Source organism: Pelecanus crispus, chromosome 4 (assembly GCF_030463565.1).
Source record: "Pelecanus crispus isolate bPelCri1 chromosome 4, bPelCri1.pri, whole genome shotgun sequence".
Classification (NCBI taxonomy): Eukaryota; Metazoa; Chordata; class Aves; order Pelecaniformes; family Pelecanidae; genus Pelecanus; species Pelecanus crispus.
This window is the reverse complement of record NC_134646.1, coordinates 72,560,371-72,581,798: the sequence shown is the minus strand read 5'-3', so window position 1 is coordinate 72,581,798 and position 21,428 is coordinate 72,560,371. Positions and strand designations below refer to the sequence as shown.

Sequence of the window (21,428 nt, the reverse complement as noted above, 5' to 3'; positions counted from 1 at the left end):
AGTGTTATTACAATAGCAGTGATACCAGATCTTGTTAGCTGTTGCAAAACACTGAAATCTACTTCTCGGCCTACAAACTGCTTCTTTTGACAACCAAAATTTTTATATAACCAGTTGTTTGGAGTTTTTATGTGATTTTGTAGTCCCAAATAAACGTTGGACTATTTTTCATGCAAGTGCAACTCCAAGTCTTGCAGTCTTATAATACTAGAGATACCAGTACTCACAGCTGTCTTGCTAGTGGTGAACATTGAGACTCCTTATAGGAAACAAGAAGTATGTACTTCAAATAGACTTTCCAGCCTGTGAATTAACTTCAGAAAAAAGGTTAGTACAAGGATATTTTCATTTCAGAAACTACAGTATCTAAGGAATGGTTTAAGCATAAAGCTTGACAACACACTGCTAAAACTTTTTGATGGGTTGGAAAAAGTTAGGCCAGTAAAACTCATGTGACTGTAGCAAGCAGTTTCAAATGCAGCAACAGATATATACTGAAAATGAATACAACCATTCAAAGCACCAAAGCAGAAAAAGGCCCCTAAGCAAAGTTTCTATCCTGTAAGAGTCTATTCATTCCATTAATTAGCCAATGTTTTACTCTAATTCACTGAAATGAAAGACAATCTGCTGGTATATTGACTGCACTTATTTTACAGTGCAGCTCTTCTTGTGGTGGTATCACCATTAGTACTGTAAAGATACCTGGAACAGGTGGAATTATGTTACTCAAAAATCTTTCATAAAAAGATGGAACACATTGAGCAATTAAGATACAATGTAAAACAACTTCCCTTTATTCGCATTTCCTGATCTTGGTCTTCTGCTGTGCAAAATAGTTTATAAAATACTAAAAAAAAGCTTTTATTGTAAAAAAATAAAGTTTCTAGATATACAGTTACTTTGCACTATCACAAATATTGTCCAGTATTTAATATTTAAATTTAGTATCACAATACTCAAGTCATGTAAACCAATGATCCTACTGGTAAGAAAGCCACTACTGAAACTCAGGTTCACTACGGATTTGTTAAGTATTTTCCCCTTTTCATATCTACACCCTTACACAACTCTGATGATCCATACTTGAATTACACCCATATCATGAAATTAGACATTGGGCCATCCCTTCCTCCATTATCAGGTAAAAAATACCAAGTTAAATAGCAAACTTAGTAAATGGTGAATCTTAGTAAATCCTGGCAACACAAGCTACACAGTGCAGTCGCAGAACAACAAAGGTCCTTGAAATAGATTTGAACTTTGCGGAGAAGCAGTGTGAAGGCAGCCTGCACTGGGTTCTGGGAATGCGTATCTTGATTTCTACCAGTATCCAAGCTAGTTGGCTTAAAAACTAGCTCTGATCTCTCTATGCTGCAGTGCAATTGCAATCACCTTAGCATGAAACGCATCTAAGAAGTTTTGATACAGTCACCTGAGCCCTCATTGTTCCAATTCACTTTCATTCTGCAAGGTCTTCATAGCTAAACCCCAGAGGGTCATGCTGGAGAAGAACGGTCCTTCGTTATTCTTGTATGTAGCAGATGATGTTCGACTGCCCAGTGGATCATTACAATGACTGTCCAAGCTAACCATAGAGGAACGAATCATGGGGATATTATCAGAATGTAAGGGTTCTTCTGCAGAAGATACATCTACATCTGCATAAGCATAGGGGGGTGGTGGTGTTTGTTGTGTCTGAGCTTTTGGGAGTTTAGCAGAATCCACATTCAGTTTCTGTTGGTTTGCTGAGTCATGGTGTTGAATCATTGATCGCAACTTACAGTAAGAATCTGCAGAACTATCAAAATCAGTTGAATTTGCAGTTGGACGAATGGGAAATTTAACGGATACTGGTAACAACGTAACAGACATTTCTTGGCCAAAAGAGTCAGAACTCTGAGATTTGTCAAGATCAGAAGTTTCAATCCCTTGAGTAAATTCATCTAGTGTGTTTGGACCTTCATCAGTGGCTTTACAATGCATTTTCTTGTGCCGCCGTAGAACAGCAGAGCGAGTGAAGCATTTGTTACAAGTTTCACAGGTATAGGGTTTTTCTCCTGTATGAGTCCTCACATGTCTACGCAGGTCACCAGAGCCTGCAAAACATTTCCCTACAAGACAGAAGAATATATTAAAGATACTGTTCTTAACACAAGTGCATAAACATGTTTTAATTAGAGAATATATCAAGTGATAAGGTATGGTATGTCCCACTCATGGTACTTCATTTATCTAGAACAGTTTCAAACAAGTTCCATCTATTTTTTAGAATTCAATGACTTGTTTCTTCTTCTTGATCTGATTTTCTAACTTGTGTTTCCCAGTGCTTTAGTTTTTATCTCCAAAGATGGGAATATCCGTTAGTATTTGAAAGCTGTGAGTGCTCACAGTTTGTATTAATCTTCATGGAGGAAAAAAAATTAAAAATAATCAATTTAATTCATCTGTCTGGAAAAACAGTGTGCTGATAAGCTTCTAAATATATTCTTCCAGTGACTGTGTCATAGAAAGTAATGGTTTGCTCATTACTAAGGAACTATTCTTGAAGTGCTGACGAAGTTAGCTTTTTGGTTAACTTTGAGCTAAGATAATGCAGCAGTCCATTTTTTATATTCTAGCCAGAGAATGTGTCAAAACTGCAATTTTTGAGTGCCATAAATATTAGAATGCAATAAAATATTCAACTGTTTGCCTATTTTCAGAACCACAGGCTCAAGTAAGCTCAATTACCACACTGCAAAGAAAAAAGCTGAACCAAGGCAACAGGTAGAAGAACAAGCAGAACAAGAGAGCATTAATTTCCAGAATTGCTACATGATTCAGAGACCTCACATTCTTCCGGACAGTAGAAATAAGCTGGTACCTATTTGTGATTTTATCTCATTTTACCTAGGTTAAAGATTATTTTATTTTTTGTGGACAGATACCAACTAAAATGAACTGTGTTATCTGAAAGCCCAGTAAGACTGCAGTCGCAATTTTTGGTATCATACTTTTCATTCTACTGCCCAGATTTCTCTTCAGAAAAGCCATTAAACAGCAACAGTAAGATTACAAATTACTGGAATAATACATGTGAATTTTTTGCATAGTGTGAATGATTTCTTAATGATTAATCAGACCCTCTGCACAATTTTTGCCTTCTCAGTACAAGATGATCTGGCTAAGATGAAAAATAATCAAAAGACCACTACAAGACAAGATGAAAATAAGCCTATTTTAATGACAGCAACACAACTGTTTGTTTATACTTTCATACCCTGCATGTCTATATTTCCTCCCTCTGATGCAAGGCCTCCTGATAATTTTAGGTTTTCTTGTGCCTCGAGACATTATAAATAAAACATACTGCAGTTGGACATTATCATATGGAGCTGCCCTCCTCCAAAGCTGATTCCTCAGAACATGAATGAAGTTATACCAAAACTGCATGTAAGGGCAGAAAAGTCATATGCAGGATGCTAAATAACATATGAGATTAGGATAGACAATGCAATTTCTGAGAACTATGTTATACAAGGATGAATCATTGATCAAAGAGCAATTTTCCGACCACCTGAAGTATGACCTACCTAGCAGATTTTGAAAACGGGTGTTCTCTGGTATGAAGCATTGATCAAGTTTTGATTTTATTCCAGAGGTTGAAGCAAAGTAGCAAAAGGTTGTTATTATCAACTCTGTGGTTGAATGCAGTTAAATCCGAACAGCATTCAATTGGAAAAAAAAAAAGAAGAAAAAAAAATTCCATGGACAGCCAAGTGATGCCAAACCTAGCTTTCCATCAGAAAGGTCTATACTGAAATAAATCAATTTTTGAAGCAGCTAGTATCAGTACTTCTCTAGCAAACATGTACACGTCCAATGTTGATTCCTCTTATTTCCTTTCTCTATTCTCCAACTGAAATTCACTTTTCAACTTATTTACAACAGCTAGAGGAGTTTAATACACCAAATGAAAGACTACAAATTATGCAAGGCAGAAGATTTTGTGAAAAACTTTCACAACATGGTATTTCAATTTAAAATCATTTTGGTTAATTGTTATTCTGCTGACACAGGAACTTTTACTTATCATTTAAAAAGGAAAGACACAACCAAGCTATGCACAGTAAATCTTACCACATGCTGAACAGCTGTACGGTCTCTCTCCAGTATGCCTAATTCTGTGCTTTACTAATTTTCGTTGCATGTTGAATGACTTCCCGCATTCATCACAGGTGAATACTTTATCTGCTGTATGGGTCTTTTTGTGCTCCTTTAAATTACTGAAGTTACTGAATCCTAGAAAAATATGATGGACACTGAGATTAAAATGACTCCTCACATTTCAATCAAAAAAACTCAGAGGCAGAAAGTTTGGCTCTTACATACCTCTGCCACAGATATCACACAGATGAGGCTTTTCTCCAGAATGAATAATAATATGACGCTGAACATCACCAGAAGCAGCAAATCTGTAACAGAATAGGGAAACCCAGTTACTGTCTGCATAAGCCCCTTATTCTCCTAAACTGAGTATCATGTGAAAATCAACTATAATGAATGCCTGATGTTCTGAACAAAGATTAAAATCTAAACCACAGATAAATGGATGCATTTACGAAAAACTTTTTGAAGCTGGCAATGTCCAATTGAATATATGCTAGGAAAAGAAACCCCAAAACCCTTTTCACCATTAATGTTACTAATTTATTCTGCATTTAACTTAAGTATAAATGCTACTCCTAAATTAGTGTATTTTCTGTCACCTGTTAGCAGAAGGCAGAAATATTTAATGCTTTGCTTACATTTGTCAAATTTCCCATATTTCATAATTTCCATAAAATGTAACAAACATTATATGACCAAATAATGAAAAAAAATGAGAGAAAGGTACAAACCAGCATAATTTATTGTGACTCACACTGTTCAAAATACACATAACAGTATATACTTAAGCAAAGATACCAATATACAAAAAATTAAGTGAGACCACCGACTATATATGTGGTGACATGTTTATCTTATTACTGAGACTTGCAGCGAGACACTTGCAGACATTTATGTATTTTAATCCCATCAGGACACATTTAAACTCAATGTCTTTTAAAGAAATTGAGCAGCATGCTGCCTTAGCTCTTGGCCCTTAGTTTATCATGAAGATTAAAGAAAATATGAACAAGTTTTATCATGTTAACTCTACTAAGATGAACAATTCTACTCACCTTTTCCCACAGATTTCACAAATGTATGGCTTTTCACCAGAATGTCGACGTAAATGTGTCTGGAGATTACCTGCCTGAAGGGACAGTAATTTAAACATTTAAATTGAGCTAGCCTGTTGTTGTACACAGATAAAAAGACAATGATGGGAACTATGAGTCTGGCTTTTTATTGCTAATTCTAAGGCAGTGAATACTACAAAGCATGTAGGAACTCAAGCATTCTTATTTAGTAAAGACAGACTACCATGTACTTCAAGATCAAACTGCTTATGTATGCAATTATACATTGACAAGAAGATGAAAAAAAATAAATAAAAAAGAAGCCTGGAATCAAATGCTAAGGAAAAAGAAAGACCTATAGTTGAAAACAGATCCAATTATAAATGAAAATTACACTACCTAGATTGCAGTGAAGAAGAAAATTTACTAGTATTATGGTTCATGTTAGTCTTGCTTTCCCTGTCCTACAAATAAAAGTTACATCAGGATGTCTGAATTCACCTACCAGGAGGTTAAAAAGAAAACAATAATGTAAACATTTTTCAATCCATAAAATACTCAGAGCCAAGTGCTCCAAACCTATAAATATTTACTCACATAAAAAGAAAATAGAACAGGAAGTACAAAAATTAACAAATGGGATTGCTGGTAATTAATTTTTATTACATATCTCTCCTCTACCAATCCTATAAAAATCATGCTAGTCTAGTAGGCAACCCAGATAATGACTAGACAAAACCATCTTACTCATTCCAACTTTTTTTTTAAATTTTTTTAAAGCCACTGGTGCTTCTGAATGGCTAATCCGCTAGAGACCAGTTCTCAAAGCACAAGATACAGCTAGTCTGGATAAAAGAGCTGCAGATGTTCCATAAATTGTACATAGTTCCACGGTCAGTTTTTAACCCGTCTGTTCTCTTTGATGGATAACTGCCTGGTTTTATCTAAGTACACTAAAGGAACATCAAGTCCTTTCAATCAGGAAAGAAAACTGGGGATGCAAAGATTATCATGTCCTCCTTAGTCACAGAGTAAGACAACAAAAATATGGCCTGCCAGTAATTTCTTCTGACTCCTTTAGATAATAAATTACCTGTGACGATCAATCACTATAACAGCTTATAATATACCAGAACTAAAGTACTGCAGACACACACAAACAGACACAGAGGACAATATTAAATGGATCACCGTTTGAACACCGAGAGAGCTTTCTTTAACCCCTATAAAGTTTTTCAGACAACAGTATGACTGAACCACTGTTCTCTCAGGCCAAACTTCGTAACACTGATACCCATTCAAGGAGAGGCATTAGGCACCTATTTCTGAGGAAGAAGACTAAACTGACTTCTCCATGGAGCAATTTGTGCTTTGCAAAGACAAGGGATTTTATGCACAGGTGCATATGAGAGAAACATACAAAAGAAAGAACCTTTACTTCTATCCACATCACAAACCAAACCATATCATAGGCATTTGAAAGTTATTCTGGATAAAGACAGAGGCTGAATTTGAAGTGCAACAATTATCCTGAAATAGTTCCCATACAGGCATTTTATATTTTACAGACAGTAGCAAGTAGATCCATTTCTTTATTACAAGGCTATGTCACTTCCACCTAATGAGGGCAAAAGCTTGTTATTAACTGTGCTGAGACCAAAAAAAAAGGTAAAAACATCAGTAACTTGTATTCTTCCTAAGCTTTTAAGGTGGTACACAACCTTGGTTAAGGCATAATATGCCATCCCAACGAATTAGCGTAAGAGGGCTTTTGCTAGCATTTCAGTGAAAGAAAAAAAATGCTCAGAAGAATCCTCTTACTGATACTGGTTGCATACCACTCCTCACAAATTTGGAGACTAGAGAGATGTGCTAGACTTAGTCCATTTGTAACTGGCATGTTTTTAAATTGAAAGAACTAATGCATACAGTCCCCCAAAAGAAGCTCTGCAGGAGGAGGTGCTCAGGAGGTAAAACACGACATCCTGGATCACCAACCAGAGAAGAACCACATAGCAACAGGCTGTGTACTGGTAATAATGGAAGATGCAAGCCTGGAAGTACAAAAGGAACCTTTTTCTCCAAAAATCAAAGACACTTACGGTTATTTGTTCCAGACTATGAGTTCCTATGTCAATTTTCACCACTGTCTTCATTTTCTGTTTCACATTCCAATATATGGAACAAAAGTTACATTCAGCAGGAGCAGTCATACTACCAGGCACAACTGCACTGTCTCAAAAGGACAGAACATGAAGGCTTAAATAAGGAAAGTGTTACTATTTCTGAGAAGATCAAGAACAAGATCAGAGATGGTCTTCTAAGAAAAATGTAGATGGTAATTATCCTTGCATCTTACTTTCTGGTAGGTGGAGTCTTACTTATTCACACAATTCAAAAGCAAGTACTTCAGAAGAATGCAAGTTCGCTTTTATGACCAGAGAAAGAACTGCAGCACACAAGCTGAATGCTGTGGCTCATATTCTGGACGTGTAGGTATTGTCCATCAATATGTATCTACCTATACCTTCAGGCAAGTGAGGTAGTGGGGAGGGAAGAGAAGGGAAGGGGAGGGAAGGTGTTTAAGAGTGTTTAATTAAAAGAAACTTCCAGTTTTCTTGGGGGTTTTGTTTGTTTTTAATTAAAGAGGAGCAATGCATGTTGCATGAGGAGTCTGTCATGCCTCTCATACACTCTGAGTGTGTGAAGCTTTTTTATTCCCTCTTCCCCCACAGTACTGGTACAGAATACCACTCCATTTGCCAAAAAGTACTTTTAATGGAATTTGTAAATATCCACTTTTTAATTTGAATAACTAGAAGTTCAGCCATCAAAATGAATGAAAATGCACTTTTTTCGCCTAGTAAGCAGGCCCCGTTTTGCTCAAATGGCTTGATAAGCGTGATGAAACAGTATTGCTCACTGGATGCAGTGTTACATTCGTATTTAGTAAGAGAGTGGAGGATGCAACTGCATCAGATTCATGGGTCAAAGAAGTCCCACTGGTGGACTACAAAACTGGAGCAAAAGAAATGCAAACACTGGCGGGTGGGTAGGCAAAGACCACATAATTCTAATCCTTAAACCACAAGAAAGACCAAAGTTATTCAACAGTAATTATTATTGAATCTTAGTATAAAATTATGCACCTGTCTATTGTCTCCTGTACTTAGATGCACATATTCCAACCAAGACAACAGAAAAGAAATAGACATTTTGGAAACGTGAGACACCTAGGCACCAAATTTGTAGAAATACAAATGAATTGTTGTACCCAGAAGAGTAAGCAAGCATTGGAAGGCAAATTAAGACAGCTAAAGCTTAGGCCTTGTATGTAAGTAGGGAATTTCACAAGAGTTTTTTTAAATCATAGCTGAGTTTTGTCACTTCAGACAGACTGTGCTGCTCTTCTTCATAGAAGGAACTAAAACCAAAATCTGCTTAATAATTTATGCCATTTAGGAAGATGAAACTGTATTGTTAATGCAACATTATACAAAATTCTAACCTGTATTTTTTTCAGACACTGTAAAAATGCTATTCATAACATATCGCTAAGCATAAGGCAAAAACACAGTCTGAGAATGAATGTTTTGTGCATTTCACATATAGTTGTGGCTCTGTAGAGTTAAACAGTCATTTGAAGGTAAAATACATAACACATCTACTGAGAGCAGACAATCAAAGGTGCAAAACATATCAAAGAAATCTAAAGCATTTAACATGTTATTTTCAAATAAGATATTTTAATATTTTATCCCTAAAGTCAAGTCTGTCTTTGAACAAAAAATATCTAATCTACAGACTTAAAACCAAGTTTGTTTTTAGAATCAACACATAGATGCATTTCATTTTCAAATGTAAGTACCATAATATAAAATATTCCCACCTGTGAGAAGTGTTTCCCACAAATGTTACATTCAAAAGGTTTCTCACCTAAAAGGAGAAGAAACAGAACATAGAACTTCTAATAGTTGCAATAAAATACAAATGTTTTAAATTGGTATGCTTCCTTTTAAAACATCTAATGTAAAGAGTAAAAATATCCCCAAGACGACACTTACCCATGTATTTAAGGGGAAATTCAAGAAGGAAGTACAGCATTTACCATTAGGCTTGTAAGGCAGACTTGCTCAGAAACAGAATTTGTCTTTCAAAATGAGGAGGTAGGAGAGTTTTGATATGAATGGGAGTGTTTAGTAATTTTTTTAAAAATACTTTTTTTCCAAATGAAAGGAGTACCATACCTCCAGGAAGAACAGAATAGACGACAAGGTCCTACAAGAACGACAACAAAAGCTATGGGAAGTGCACTTGGTTTTCCACTTCCACACAAAGGCCCACTGTTAAAAAGAATAAGGAATGCAGAGAAGCTCATCTGGAAGGATTCTGCTCTCTCTGTTCAATGTGTACCACACATCTCTGATAAGCACATAGCCACTCACTTCCAGCAAATACATACTTGCCTTCAAATTAATCCTATACAAGAGTATCTGATAATTAAATCAAGTATTTTGCTCCAAAATTCTGAATTTTTACATATAAAACTGGTATTCTTCAATCTCCAAAAACATATGAGCAGCTTTAGTAAAAAACTAGTGCAGCCCACTTTAGTTTTTCAAAATAACTTGACTCTCAATCTAGAGTATGATTGCACAATACTTCAATTCTCTACCTGTCAATTTGAGACAAATACCTTTTTCTAATCACTTTTTCTCCTCTACAGTATTTCATAAAGGTAATTTTTTTCCCTGTGTACTTCTTGGTTTCCTAGTTTTTACACTGTTGATAAAAATCTCTGCATCTTCTAGAATCTTTAAAACAATAATAATTCTCAAATACCATTGAATTCAATGACAGTCAGACTTCTAATGATATTTTCATGAGTCTAACTGTACTTTAAAAGGACATATATAATCTGGCCCTACAGGTACAGGGAAGCAAAAGAATTAGCGTAAATCCTTGTGATTTTGAATGCAGATCTTTCCAGAAGAAAAAGGAGATCTTACACTGTGTTTCATCTTGGTGCTGATTCAAAATCTGTCTAAAGATTTTTTTTTTTACTTTTTTTAATTATAATTTTAATTTTCCTGATTTTACCAAACACCTCTTGGCTATTTGTAGCCTTCTCTTCCAGCAAGTATTCTCTACATCAGTATTCTTCCTCCATCCTTGGAAGTGTTACGAGCAACATCTACAGTATCCAGGTGTTGAGGTTCCATTTTCCTTCCCTGCTGCCAAATACAGGTGATGTTCTTTCAACGTATTTCAGGATCAAGGACTAAATGAAACCCCCTTAGATTTTAAAGCACAGAGTAAACATACACAGTTATGTGGCTTCACAGATAGCAATCTTGCAGTTATTCGGACAACTTGAGTCTACATCTACTTTTTCTACTTAATGAAGAATGGAAATCTTACGGCAGTTTCAAGAAAGCTTTTATTCAATTAAAGATAAAAATTAAGAAACCAATAACTCAGCTATAAAGAGTACTGAGTCTTGATTTCAATATAGCTCTAAATTTGCAAAACACTAAAAATTCTAGTACTGACAACACAAATATAAATGAAACCAACAGGGAGACAGATCTGTGGCAACTGGGAAGGCTTCTGACAATCATAAAAGTATCAAGGTAAATTGAATTGGGGGATAAAAAACACTAGTAGCAATTTCTGCAGAAATTACCTACACAAAAAAAAAAAAAGCTACTGTTGACACAAAGGCTATTATCTGCACAGAAATCCACCCTGAAGGGAGGGAATTGGAGGCTCAAATTTGTCAAAACTATTGTTATAGGCCACATGCAGCCTCATTATAACTGTACTGATGTACAAAGAGTTTGAGGTTTTTTTCCCCATGATAAAGATAGAACAAAAAAGTTTTGTTCGAAAAGAAACATCAAATTAGTTTTTGGAGAACAACTCTGTACCTGCACAAAACTCCAAACCACCGGGCATATCAAGTAGCTTATTCAAAGAATGAATTCTAGCAGAAATACTACATGACTCAGTGTTGTAGTATCCCTCAGGTAAAGTGAAGCTAATTGCTTCCTAGAGCATATTAGTGTAAGTCCAGCTAGACAGCTGAGGATGATTCTTCTCTACCAATCACTGGTGAGACCCTATATGGAGCCTTGAGAAGAGAAGGCAAACAGGAAATCTTACTACCATCTACATGTAATGGGAAGACAGATGCAACCAGGTTGTTCTTGAAGGTACACAGTGATAGGACAAGAGGTGACACACACAAGTTGGATCATGAGAAATTCCGATTAGATATCGGAATATCAGCACAAGAAGGACATGGACCTGCTGGAGCGGGTCCAGAAGAGGGCCACCAAAATGATCCGAGGGCTGGAACACCTCTCCTATGAGGCCAGGCTGAGAGAGTTGGGATTGTTCAGCCTGGAGAAGAGAAGGCTGCAAGGAGACCTTATTGCAACCTTCCAATACTTAAAGGGGGCCTACAGGAAAGATGGAGAGAATCTTTTTAATAAGGCCTGTTGTGACAGGACAAGGAATAACGGATTTAAACTAAAGAAGAATAGATTTAGACTGGATATAAGAAAGAAGTTTTTTACAGTGAGGGTGGTGAAGCACTGGAATAGGTTGCCCAGAGAGGTGGTAGAGGCCCCAACCCTGGCAACATTCAAGGTCAGGTTGGATGGGGCTCTGAGCACCCTGATCTGGTTAAAGCTGTCCCTGCTCACTGCAGGGGGGTTGGGCTAGATGACCTCTAAAGGTCCCTTCCAACCCAAAGCATTCTATGATTCTATGATATAAGAAAATAATCTTTTACCCCATGAGGGTGGTCAAACACTGGAACTGGTTGCCTGGAGAGGTTGTGGAATCTCTGTCCTTGGAGATATCAAAAATTTGACTACACAAGGTCATGAGCAAAACAATCCAACGTAATTTTACCTGCCTTGAGCAGAGGATTGGACTAGATGACCTCCAGAGATCCATTCTAATCTAAATTATTCTATGATTGTATGGCTGTCATAAAATTCCAAACCACAAACCTCATCCAAGAACACTAACCTTCTCAAAGACCACAGCTGGATCAACAGCAATAGAAAAAATTTGGGCAAAAGTAGTAACTGAACTACAATTAAGACAATGCTTAAACAAACATCCAGGGGACTTTACTTTTGAATCCTCGGACTGCCTTGTGTTTTCTGTCTTCTGTTGCATCCTTCTTGTTCAACTCCCTACAAGAAGAGATGAAAATAAAGTACACAGTAGTGGGATCAAAGCAGTGGTGTGTAAGCTTGAGAGGAGAAAGGCTTGAAGGCAGAAGCGCTGTTCCTGAAGAGATCACAAAGGTGAGGAGCAGGACCCACTAAAGCATTGAATGCTGGCAGCTTGCTCAAGCAAAGCTCAGAATGAAAGGGCTGAGGATCAACAGTGTATTACATGACAGCTAACTCTGCTCCTGTTGTTTTCCATCCTGCCAAGAGTTATTTCCACAGGGTTAGGTTTTGGGGGTTTTTTTGAGACATTTCCTGAAAATATTTAAAAAAAAAAAACCCAAACAAAAAAAAACCACCCACAAAAACAAAACACTGGATGTTCCTGGATAGGTAAGGACTGTATAAGAGAGATATATTTGCTTCCTTTTTTTCAGACAGGTCAATCTAATAAAAAACAAATTATAACATTCAGTCAAGTCAAAATCAATCTTAAAGTCAATGCAATAAGCAAGATTCCTTTACATATCTGCTAGCAATACAAATAAAACAGCTAGGCAAGCCAATACACTGACTTGTGTTGAACACAGTATGCCCGTCCTTCACAGAGACAACTCATCAATACAACCATGTTAACCTGTAAATTCTTTAGTAGTTCCTAGTGCTCAGGGGCAGAGAATTTCACTTGTGCTTTTTCTCGACAACCAGGCCACCACAGCACTTATGTTGAAAGAGCTGTCATTTGTGGGTTAAAAACTGGCTTGCCATTGTGAAAGGTCCATTTCAGCAATTTGCTTCCTTACCTCTTCAGCAAAACCAGATCTGGAGGACTTTCACTAAGGACAGTAATACTTAAATGCTTGCTAACCCTTTTGCTCAGGTCTAGAAAATGAATGTTTTTAAATAAAATTGACTAGCTAGCAATTTGCTATGCTTTCTGAAGTGGCAGAAGAATGGAAATGGCTTTTAGCATACACTTGTATTAACTACCAGTACACGTAATATAATCATACAGATGTGCCCTGTACCTTCAGCTACAGATCCTTCCTATATTAACATCCTACTCGCTATCCACTGCAATTTTCCAAGTATTCTTTTTGCATTAGTTGGATATTTAAGAACAAATTAACATGACCCAAAAATAAAAGGCAAGCAAACAGGCATATCTAGTCATACTCTTGCCTCAGTTTTTCCATCCTTCTTTCATGTGCTTCTTATTTGTTAAACTTATGCTCTTAAATTTTGTCAGTTTAGCACATCTATAGAAGAACATTAATGCCATGTTAACTAGCATTCAAGTCTGGAATTTTTTGAAAACTACCGGAAGAAAACAGTGTATGAAAAGCAGCATGGAATTCCTGAATCCAATGTATACTCAGACTGGCAGAGAAGGACAGCAACAACAACAAAACCAAGTCAAGGATCACTTTTCTTACACAAAGTATACAGCTAGTTCATATCAGGCAGTGTTGTGGAATGTGAAACACCACCTACCAGAGCTTAAGTGGTGTGGAAGCACGTGTAAATACACATACCTCAAGTAAGAACAAAGAAATGAATGGCAACACACATAAATAACCCTGCAAAGCTCCTGCGACCCTTTTCCTCTTTTCCTTTTCCTACACTTGTAAACATTTGCTGGCCATACTGTGTCTAAAGAAAAAAAAAAAAATTTGTAAAACACTTGTATAGGGCTATAGTCTCTTTCTACTATAAAACTTAGTACCCAGTCCACTCCCCTGACCTTTAAGTTATAGTACATTAAAAGAAGTAAACCAAACTTTGAATCTCATGCTTTAAATGGTTTAGCAGACTCAGAAACATACAATAATTGAGTCTATCACTTGTGCAACACGCTCTTGTTAAAAAAAAAAAAAGGTAGTTTTATGGGCACCAGAACTCACAAAATCCAGATTCCTTCCAATGATTAAGATGTCTAAGGAAGGATAAATTCTAACAGGTTTCTTCTCATAGTTGGGAACTCTCTCTCATGTAGATTCTATAGCACAAACTCAAATTACTGACTTCAGAGTCTCTCCCTCAGTTGGGACTTCTCTAGATGCTCTATCTTCTATCTGATCACCTATTTTCCTGAAAATTCTAAGATACTAAAATATACCTGGTGATGTCAGCTCAAATGAGATAATAGATTCAAAAAATACAAGGCAAAGAGAAGATCTAGGTAAGAGACATATGCAACTCTTTCACAGGAGACCAAATTAAAAAAAAAAAAAAAGAGAGTATTAGTAATGTGAACATTCAGAAGTAGTCAAAGATAGCAAGTGAAAACTTCAGGAAGCTAATGCAAAATGTCTGTATTTTCAGGTTCTGGAAAGATTTTTCTACTAATAACGTGGAAAAATAAATTCTTAATACTAAGGATCAATTAACAAAATAAATTAATATGTGCTAACAAGGATTCCTATTTACTGTCAAAATACTGATACATGTATGCTCATTTGCAGAGTGATGTTTATTTTACAAGACTGAGAGAGATGCATTTGTAAATTTAATACAGGGAAAAAGAACAGAAAAAAATATTCAACAGCTGAGTCAGGAATAATGCGATCTCATGGACTTGAAATCAATGTTGTTACTTGAGTAGCTAAGGTAATTCTTAAAAACCCTTTTAAAAAAAACACCGCTAAAGTTGTAGAAATATAATAGAACATGCTGGTTAAATTGAACAGACAAATTAATTCAAAGTTAGACTGGGTCTTGTTTTTCACTAGAATAAAAATATATTTAGAAATAAATCTATGCCAGATTTACAAATAATATTACCTGTGAGTTTTTAAAACAAAGTAATTAAAAATTCCCATTCACTCTGCGGCCTACTTGTCTGCAAGAGCATTACTCTGGGTAAACGCAACGAAAGCTGCTCACACTAGGAAAAAGGTATAAATTAATGACAGACCATATTTCTACAGGTTAAAAAGAAATGACAGCCAACCCCTAATCACTTGTATCTTACAACGAATATATGATCAGAGAGAACGGAGGTCATCTAGAACACTTACAGTATTGTTTTCTACCCATTTACACTTTTCATTGTTATCTGACTCAGACTTCTGGGCCATCTGACAAACTGACTAGAAATGCCTCTTCTAAATGCAAGACAAAAATAAAATTTTCATTGAAATATTACACATCATTTTTTTTTGAAAAAGAACCCTAAAAAAAACAAGTATGAAGGATAAATCTTTAATACAACTAAAACTCCCAGCTAAACTTAAACTGTCTTACAGTCTTTATTCCTGTATGATTATTCATTTAAAAATAAAAAAAAAACAAACCACAACCTTTTGAAAGTAGAGCCTTAACCAGCATCTCTGAATCAACAGATACCATGAGACATCCCCTTTAACTGAAATACTTGATCTGCACGCTAAGTTATTGATAACTGTACCTGTATGAGACCTTTTATGGAGCTCCAAATTGCTTGGATGTTTGAAAGCCTTCCCACATAATTCACAAGTATATTGCCTCTGTGACTGTAGAGTGTGTGATTGCCCTTCTTGTTCCAAAGGACCTTGAGATCTTTCAATTTCAACAGTTTGTTCAAAATTCTCAGAATTCACTAAATCTTCAGCTTCTTTTTCTTCAGTAACTCTAACATTTGTCATGTCCACGGTACTTTCATTTACAGATTCAATTACTCCTGTTAATCTACTGTCATCTCTTTTAGGCTCAGGTGGCTGCTCTGCAGATTTCTGAGATCTTAGAAAATTTAACTTTTTGAGGTGTATTGCCTTTTTCAGCCGCATCTGTTTGGTGGGCTGCATAAGTGTGCTTTCTGCATCTTGGTCTGGAGCAGCTTCATTCAAGGACTGAACCAGAAAGTTTGATGGTAAATGATCAGAGGTTTCCAGAATACACTCAGAGTGATTGACAGTACAAGAATTATTCTCTACTGTGTTTATTTCTGCAGGCGTATTGTAAGAAAAGGATTGTTCTGCTACTCTCTCATTATTAGAGCAAGCATTTTGCTTATAGAACTGTTTACTGTAAAAGCTGCGTAGTTTAGAATAGTAATTTGGTTGTTTAAACGGAAGTTCTGTGCAGTTGCCATCTAAGGAGTCTTGTGGTTGTTTCTGTACATCACCTGAGGGTGCATGAAGATTAACAGACTGCGATGTGTGAGAATGGTGGTCAGCCAAGACTTTATTAGCTTGTGTGTCAGATGAGCCTTCATGCAATAGGTTTGTTCCATAACTGTCACTGGCACAGCTAGTATCTGCTGTCAAAGTATTCTGCAGCGAAAATACGCTATTACAAGGCATGCTGGCTGTTTGCTCTACAGCTGTAGAAGATTTTAAAAAGGTGTGGCAAATGTTCAGCACATTTTGCACTTGGAGACACTGTGCAATATCCAACATAGCTTGTACATTGTCCTGGCTAAGATCCAGGTGAGAGGTGTACATGAAATCCAGTATCTGGCCTATCCCACCTACATTTTTAATGTCCAAGTGAAAGACATCATTCTTCTGGCCTGAAGAATTCTGGAAAAGGGTCCTGATAAAATAAGGCAAATATGCAAACACAAATAATTCACAAATACTTTTATAAAAAAATACACATACACCTCAGACAAACTGCCTGGTATGAAACAATTTACACTATATGGTTATTTAGATTGCTGTGTTTTTTCAGATGAACAAAAACTGCTCAATTACTTGTCTCATATATTAGTCCTACACTAGTACACTGAAAGTATAAATCAAAGCAAATGGTCTTTTATATAACTTTAATTTTCTATTTTTAATGTTTTGAAATCAGACCCTATACTTGTGACTTCCTATCCAATGTTCTTTACATATTAGGTGCAGTGGTGTATTTATGGACTATTGCCAAAAGTCGGTTGACTCGGAATGGTGTTTCTCCTTCCATCACGGCAAATAAAACAGGACATAAGAAATTTTCTACTAAAAAGGAGAAGATAGACCTCAAGGTCAGCTAAGCTATTCTCTTCTGGCAACTGAGCTTGTCCATCAAACTTACTGAAGTTATTATTATTATTAGTTCTTTCTCTGCAAGTAGATGAGAGGATGGTAATAACAAACAAGAGGATGGCATTATTTTCAATCTATTCTCTCATATCCAAAAAAAGTATTTTTTTTACTGGTACTGTATGACAACCAAGTAAAAGAATGCTGAAGATTACAAGTACGTGAGCCTAAAACAGCAGCCCACCCAATACCCACTGAATTATCATTGAATCCTAAGTGTCTGAATTCACAAGACTTCTTACTGTTTAATGTGAAGTATTCTTAGCATCAGAGCTGTAGTTCTTCACATGCATAACCAGTCGTAGATTAAGTGGGTTCGTACTCTGCCTCAGTCAGGAACTTAACACCCTTCCACTAAAACCCCCAGTCCCTAACCTGATACTCTCACCGTAAATGATGATGTATAAATGGGGTCAGGTCACTCCTACATAGCTACTTTCCTACACTAGGAAATGCCCTGAACTTGATGATTCCTCTCCCTGGGTCAACTCTCAAATTAGGTTTTGTTTAAAGGTGGGCATAATATCAATGAGCACTGAATCTCAAGTGAATGAGAGTCTAGGCTTAAACTTTAGAAATGCAGAGTTTCAGACGGAACCCCATATTTAAGTTGTCCTACGCTGATAGTTACATGTTACTCTGAAGCCAGTGCCCACATCCAAATTCTTCCATGAATCCAGCCCATACTATCTAAATTAAAACCAGAACTATAAGGAACAGATCTGGGTTGAGGGTCTAAATTAATTAGTCACTTATATCCATTTTAATTTCAATAACAGTTGGGCCCTTAGTTCTTTTTAACTACTTCAAAAATTCAGTCTTTGAGCATAATTTCATTTCATCATCAGGATTACTACACTAGAAAAGAAAAACAACCTCTTGTCTTTTTTCCGTGGTCATAACATAAAAATAATTTTCTTACATAAGAATTGGTAGTCAAGCTTCAGAGATGTTTCAAGAAACAACATCTAAGGACTGCCAGATAGATCTATTAGAACGGCTTACTCATAATTAATGTAAAACACTAAGTTGGGAGATCCAGCATCCCCCCAAATTTGGAGGATCAATGAGAGCTACACACAGGGGAAAGAAACGAGTGATGTGGCTTCATGGGCCACCTGTACGCTTTAAAATACAGATGTTGTCTCTGAGAATCTGTTCTAAATAGAGATTCAATAATAACCTATATAGTCAAATTTTATTTTGAATATGTAACTGATGAAACAATTCACATTGTCTGGAAATGGATAACGTGAATTCTTCCATCAATTACATCCCTTCTCTGGCTCTGTTCATCTACTCTACTATGCTCCTTGTAAACAATTATCTTTTCGTTCTGAAATACAGAATGCAGGTCCATGCCGGAATCCATTATATGAGGCACTGTAAGCAAGTAAGGATCAAGAAAATGCCAAACTCAGTGTAGTAGTTAGCTATGTCTATCTAGAAAAATAAATTAGAATGGCCACACCTTTTAATTAGATTAAATACTTGATACAGATTTATCTCTGGACAAAGAATTTAACTTTTCCCCTTACACTGCAACAGTTGTTTAGCCTGCAACTACCAGAAAAAAATACCCTTCTCGGAGAAAACCTCAACCAACAGCATTTAGTTCACTTTTTTAACAGTAGAATTTTCTATCACATACCTGAAATATTGACTGAAAGCAGCTAATACATTTTTGTGTGCTTTGAAGCAGACACCTTTTACCACCAGCATGCAGTCACAGAGAAGACCCTGAATACGCTGTTCATGTAGCTGCTGGAGAAGATGACAACTATGGCTAGCAACAGTGTCCATGCTAGAAAGTCACTTAGATTACCTACAATGAAATAAAATGCTAAGATGAATTTTAAACATTAAATTGCAAAATGAATTTAGAGTATGAAGAACATTTTTACAATATGTTTCAGCTCCCAAAGGAAAGAGACTTCAGTTTACACCTGCAATGTGAGCTCTAATGACATTTTTCTGATTAAAGATGAGTCACGGTATTGCTCATCAGTAGAAATACAGCAATACACATAGGAAATCTTGATTTTAATGAAGTTTTGCTTACAACAAAGAGCTTCCACAAAAATGTGCTAATGGTGCTGCCAATAAACTGAACTTCCAGAAAAAAAAAAGGCAATTTGGACAACTTCGACAAGAATTAAATTCTAAGGCAAAAAACCACATCACACCTACAAAATCAATAGAATTTGCAGAGGAAAACCTCAGTTTCTTCACCCTCTAAACTGAAAAAGGAGAACATTGTAGTAGCGTTATTTATGTAGCTAAGCACATTTCCCACGTGGATCTGATTCATTAGACAAGTTAGTATGGTAATTTATTTTTTATTTAATACAATGTAAAGTCTCTTTTAAAAGAAGTCACTTCTTTGAACAGGTTGAAGGGAAGACAAGTAACATTCCCACACAACACATTCACATTCAATTCTGTACTTCCTTTTTCTGGAAGAAAGATGAAACTCTTCCCCTGTGCACTCATAAACATGAAAGGAAAATTCCAACTATTAGGACAATTAGAACTTCTAGTCTTCGAACTAGTGAATGAAGCAGAAAAAACACCTTGGGTTAAACATGAGAAGAAAGTGGTTGCCCCCATTCTCAATTCTCATGAGCACTAAAGGCTCCATATTTTAATTTATTCTGTTACTCTGTGATTCACCACCTCCTGATGTATTCAGATGGGCTACTATATTGTACTTTTTCTATTTATTCTTATTATGTCTTTTACCAGGCTTTAAAGTAAAGAAACCAGCTACGTTTGCCAGACAGCTGTTTTCTTGGCGTACATCTCCCACCACAGCATCTTGCAACTACTTTAACAACCTGTGAATTCAGAGTCTCTCGGCGGCCAGGTGCCCGTCTCCCAACGGGAAAGGCAGGCACGCCGAGCTGCTCCCGAAAAGCGGAACCCCAGGAACACAGTCACTATTTATGCTTGAGCTGCCACTTCCAGTTCCCCTCCCTCTCGCTCAGCTAAGGCTCGGGCTCAAGGCGCTGCATGGAGAGGGGGACAGAGGCAGGTTTGCCTCAGAAGACAAGACCGGGCACCGAGGGGAGGGCGGGCTCTGCCCCGACAGCAGGCGACGAGGCGGCGCCGCGGGGAGGCGCGAAGACGCCGCAGCCGGAGCGGGGCGGGCGGTGGCGGGGTCCGAGCAGCCGCTGCCGCGGGGGGGACGGGGCTGAGGGCGGGCCGAGCGCCGACCGCCGCGGCCGCCACGCAGCCCTCAGCGGGGGGAACGCGGCGCGGCCTGGCAGAGGCGGGCAGAGCGGCCGAGGGGAAGGAGCCGGCCCTGCTCCGCCCAGCGCTTACCGGCTCCGGCCACCTCCCAGCTCCATCCCCGCGCGGCCGCCCGGCGGCAGCCCCAGCCCCACCATCGGCCTCCGCCCGCCGCTTCCGCTGCCGCTCCTTCCGCTTCCGCTGCTGGGCGGCCGGCGCGGGGCGGGGCGGAGGCCGCGCAGGCGCAGAGCGGCAGCAGCGGCGGCGGGGAGGGGCGGGCGGACGGAGGGGGCAGGGCGGCGGCGGCGGCGACGGCACGTGCCGCGCGGGACGGCGGTTGGGGTGCGGCGGTTGGGGTGCGGGGGGGCCGGTGGCGGGGGGGGGGGGGGCGGCAGGGCAGCAGCCTACGGCCGCCGAGGAGCGGGGCTGCCGGTGGGCGGCGGGCGGGCGGGCGGGCCGGCCTTCCCGCCCCCTGCGGCCGGGCCCCCCTCAGGCGGCTCCCGCACAGCGGCGCCGCTGGCCTGGACCCGGCGGAGACGGGTGTGCTGCGGGGAGCGGGGCGGGGAAGGGCGAACCGGCGCCTGTAACGCGTATCGGCGTGGGGTGGGGGGTAGGGGGGTTGCTAGTTCGGGGGTTACGAGTTTCCCTTGCGCTCGCGGTGTCAGGCGAAACGAGATTTTCCTTCTGGGCTTTTTTGCAGGTGCAGAGTCAAACTGCGTAGGTTTTCTGTTGGTGGACGCACGGTTGCGTTTCTTTTCGGCCGTCCATGTGCTTCTTTCAAACTGTAAATG

The 21,428-nt window shown here is 38.3% G+C and overlaps 1 protein-coding gene across 2 annotated transcripts; it reads right to left on the bottom strand.

Annotated features, from left to right (window-relative positions):
• Positions 1-249: 249 nt before the first annotated feature.
• ZBTB49 (zinc finger and BTB domain containing 49) lies at positions 250-20,453 on the bottom strand. Of its 2 annotated transcripts, none has more exons than XM_075708913.1 (8): positions 19,058-19,676; positions 15,807-16,912; positions 9,097-9,143; positions 5,208-5,281; positions 4,375-4,457; positions 4,123-4,284; positions 1,396-2,114; positions 250-303 (listed from the first exon to the last, which is right to left on the bottom strand). In XM_075708913.1, the coding sequence occupies exons 1-7, from the start codon at positions 19,207-19,209 to the stop codon at positions 1,444-1,446; spliced, it is 2,295 nt and encodes a 764-aa protein (XP_075565028.1). In that variant the 5' UTR covers positions 19,210-19,676; the 3' UTR covers positions 250-303; positions 1,396-1,443. The 2 variants fall into 2 exon arrangements, with proteins under 2 accessions (XP_075565028.1, XP_075565027.1); XM_075708912.1 differs by lacking the exon at positions 250-303 and adding an exon at positions 20,244-20,453 and having other exon boundaries at positions 768-2,114; positions 19,058-19,231.
• Between the last annotated feature and the right edge of the window lie 975 nt (positions 20,454-21,428).

What these genes read in the sequence shown, in the direction of transcription:
- ZBTB49 (XM_075708912.1), bottom strand. Translation starts at nt 19,209, where the DNA reads ATGGACACTGTTGCTAGCCATAGTTGTCATCTTCTCCAGCAGCTACAT. An exon ending in CCATAAAAGGTCTCATACAG is followed by an intron (nt 9,144 to 15,806) that starts GTACAGTTATCA and finishes TTCTCCTTTTAG; the next exon opens with GTGAGAAACCTTTTGAATGT. An exon ending in GTGGGAAACACTTCTCACAG is followed by an intron (nt 5,282 to 9,096) that starts GTGGGAATATTT and finishes CTGTCCCTTCAG; the next exon opens with GCAGGTAATCTCCAGACACA.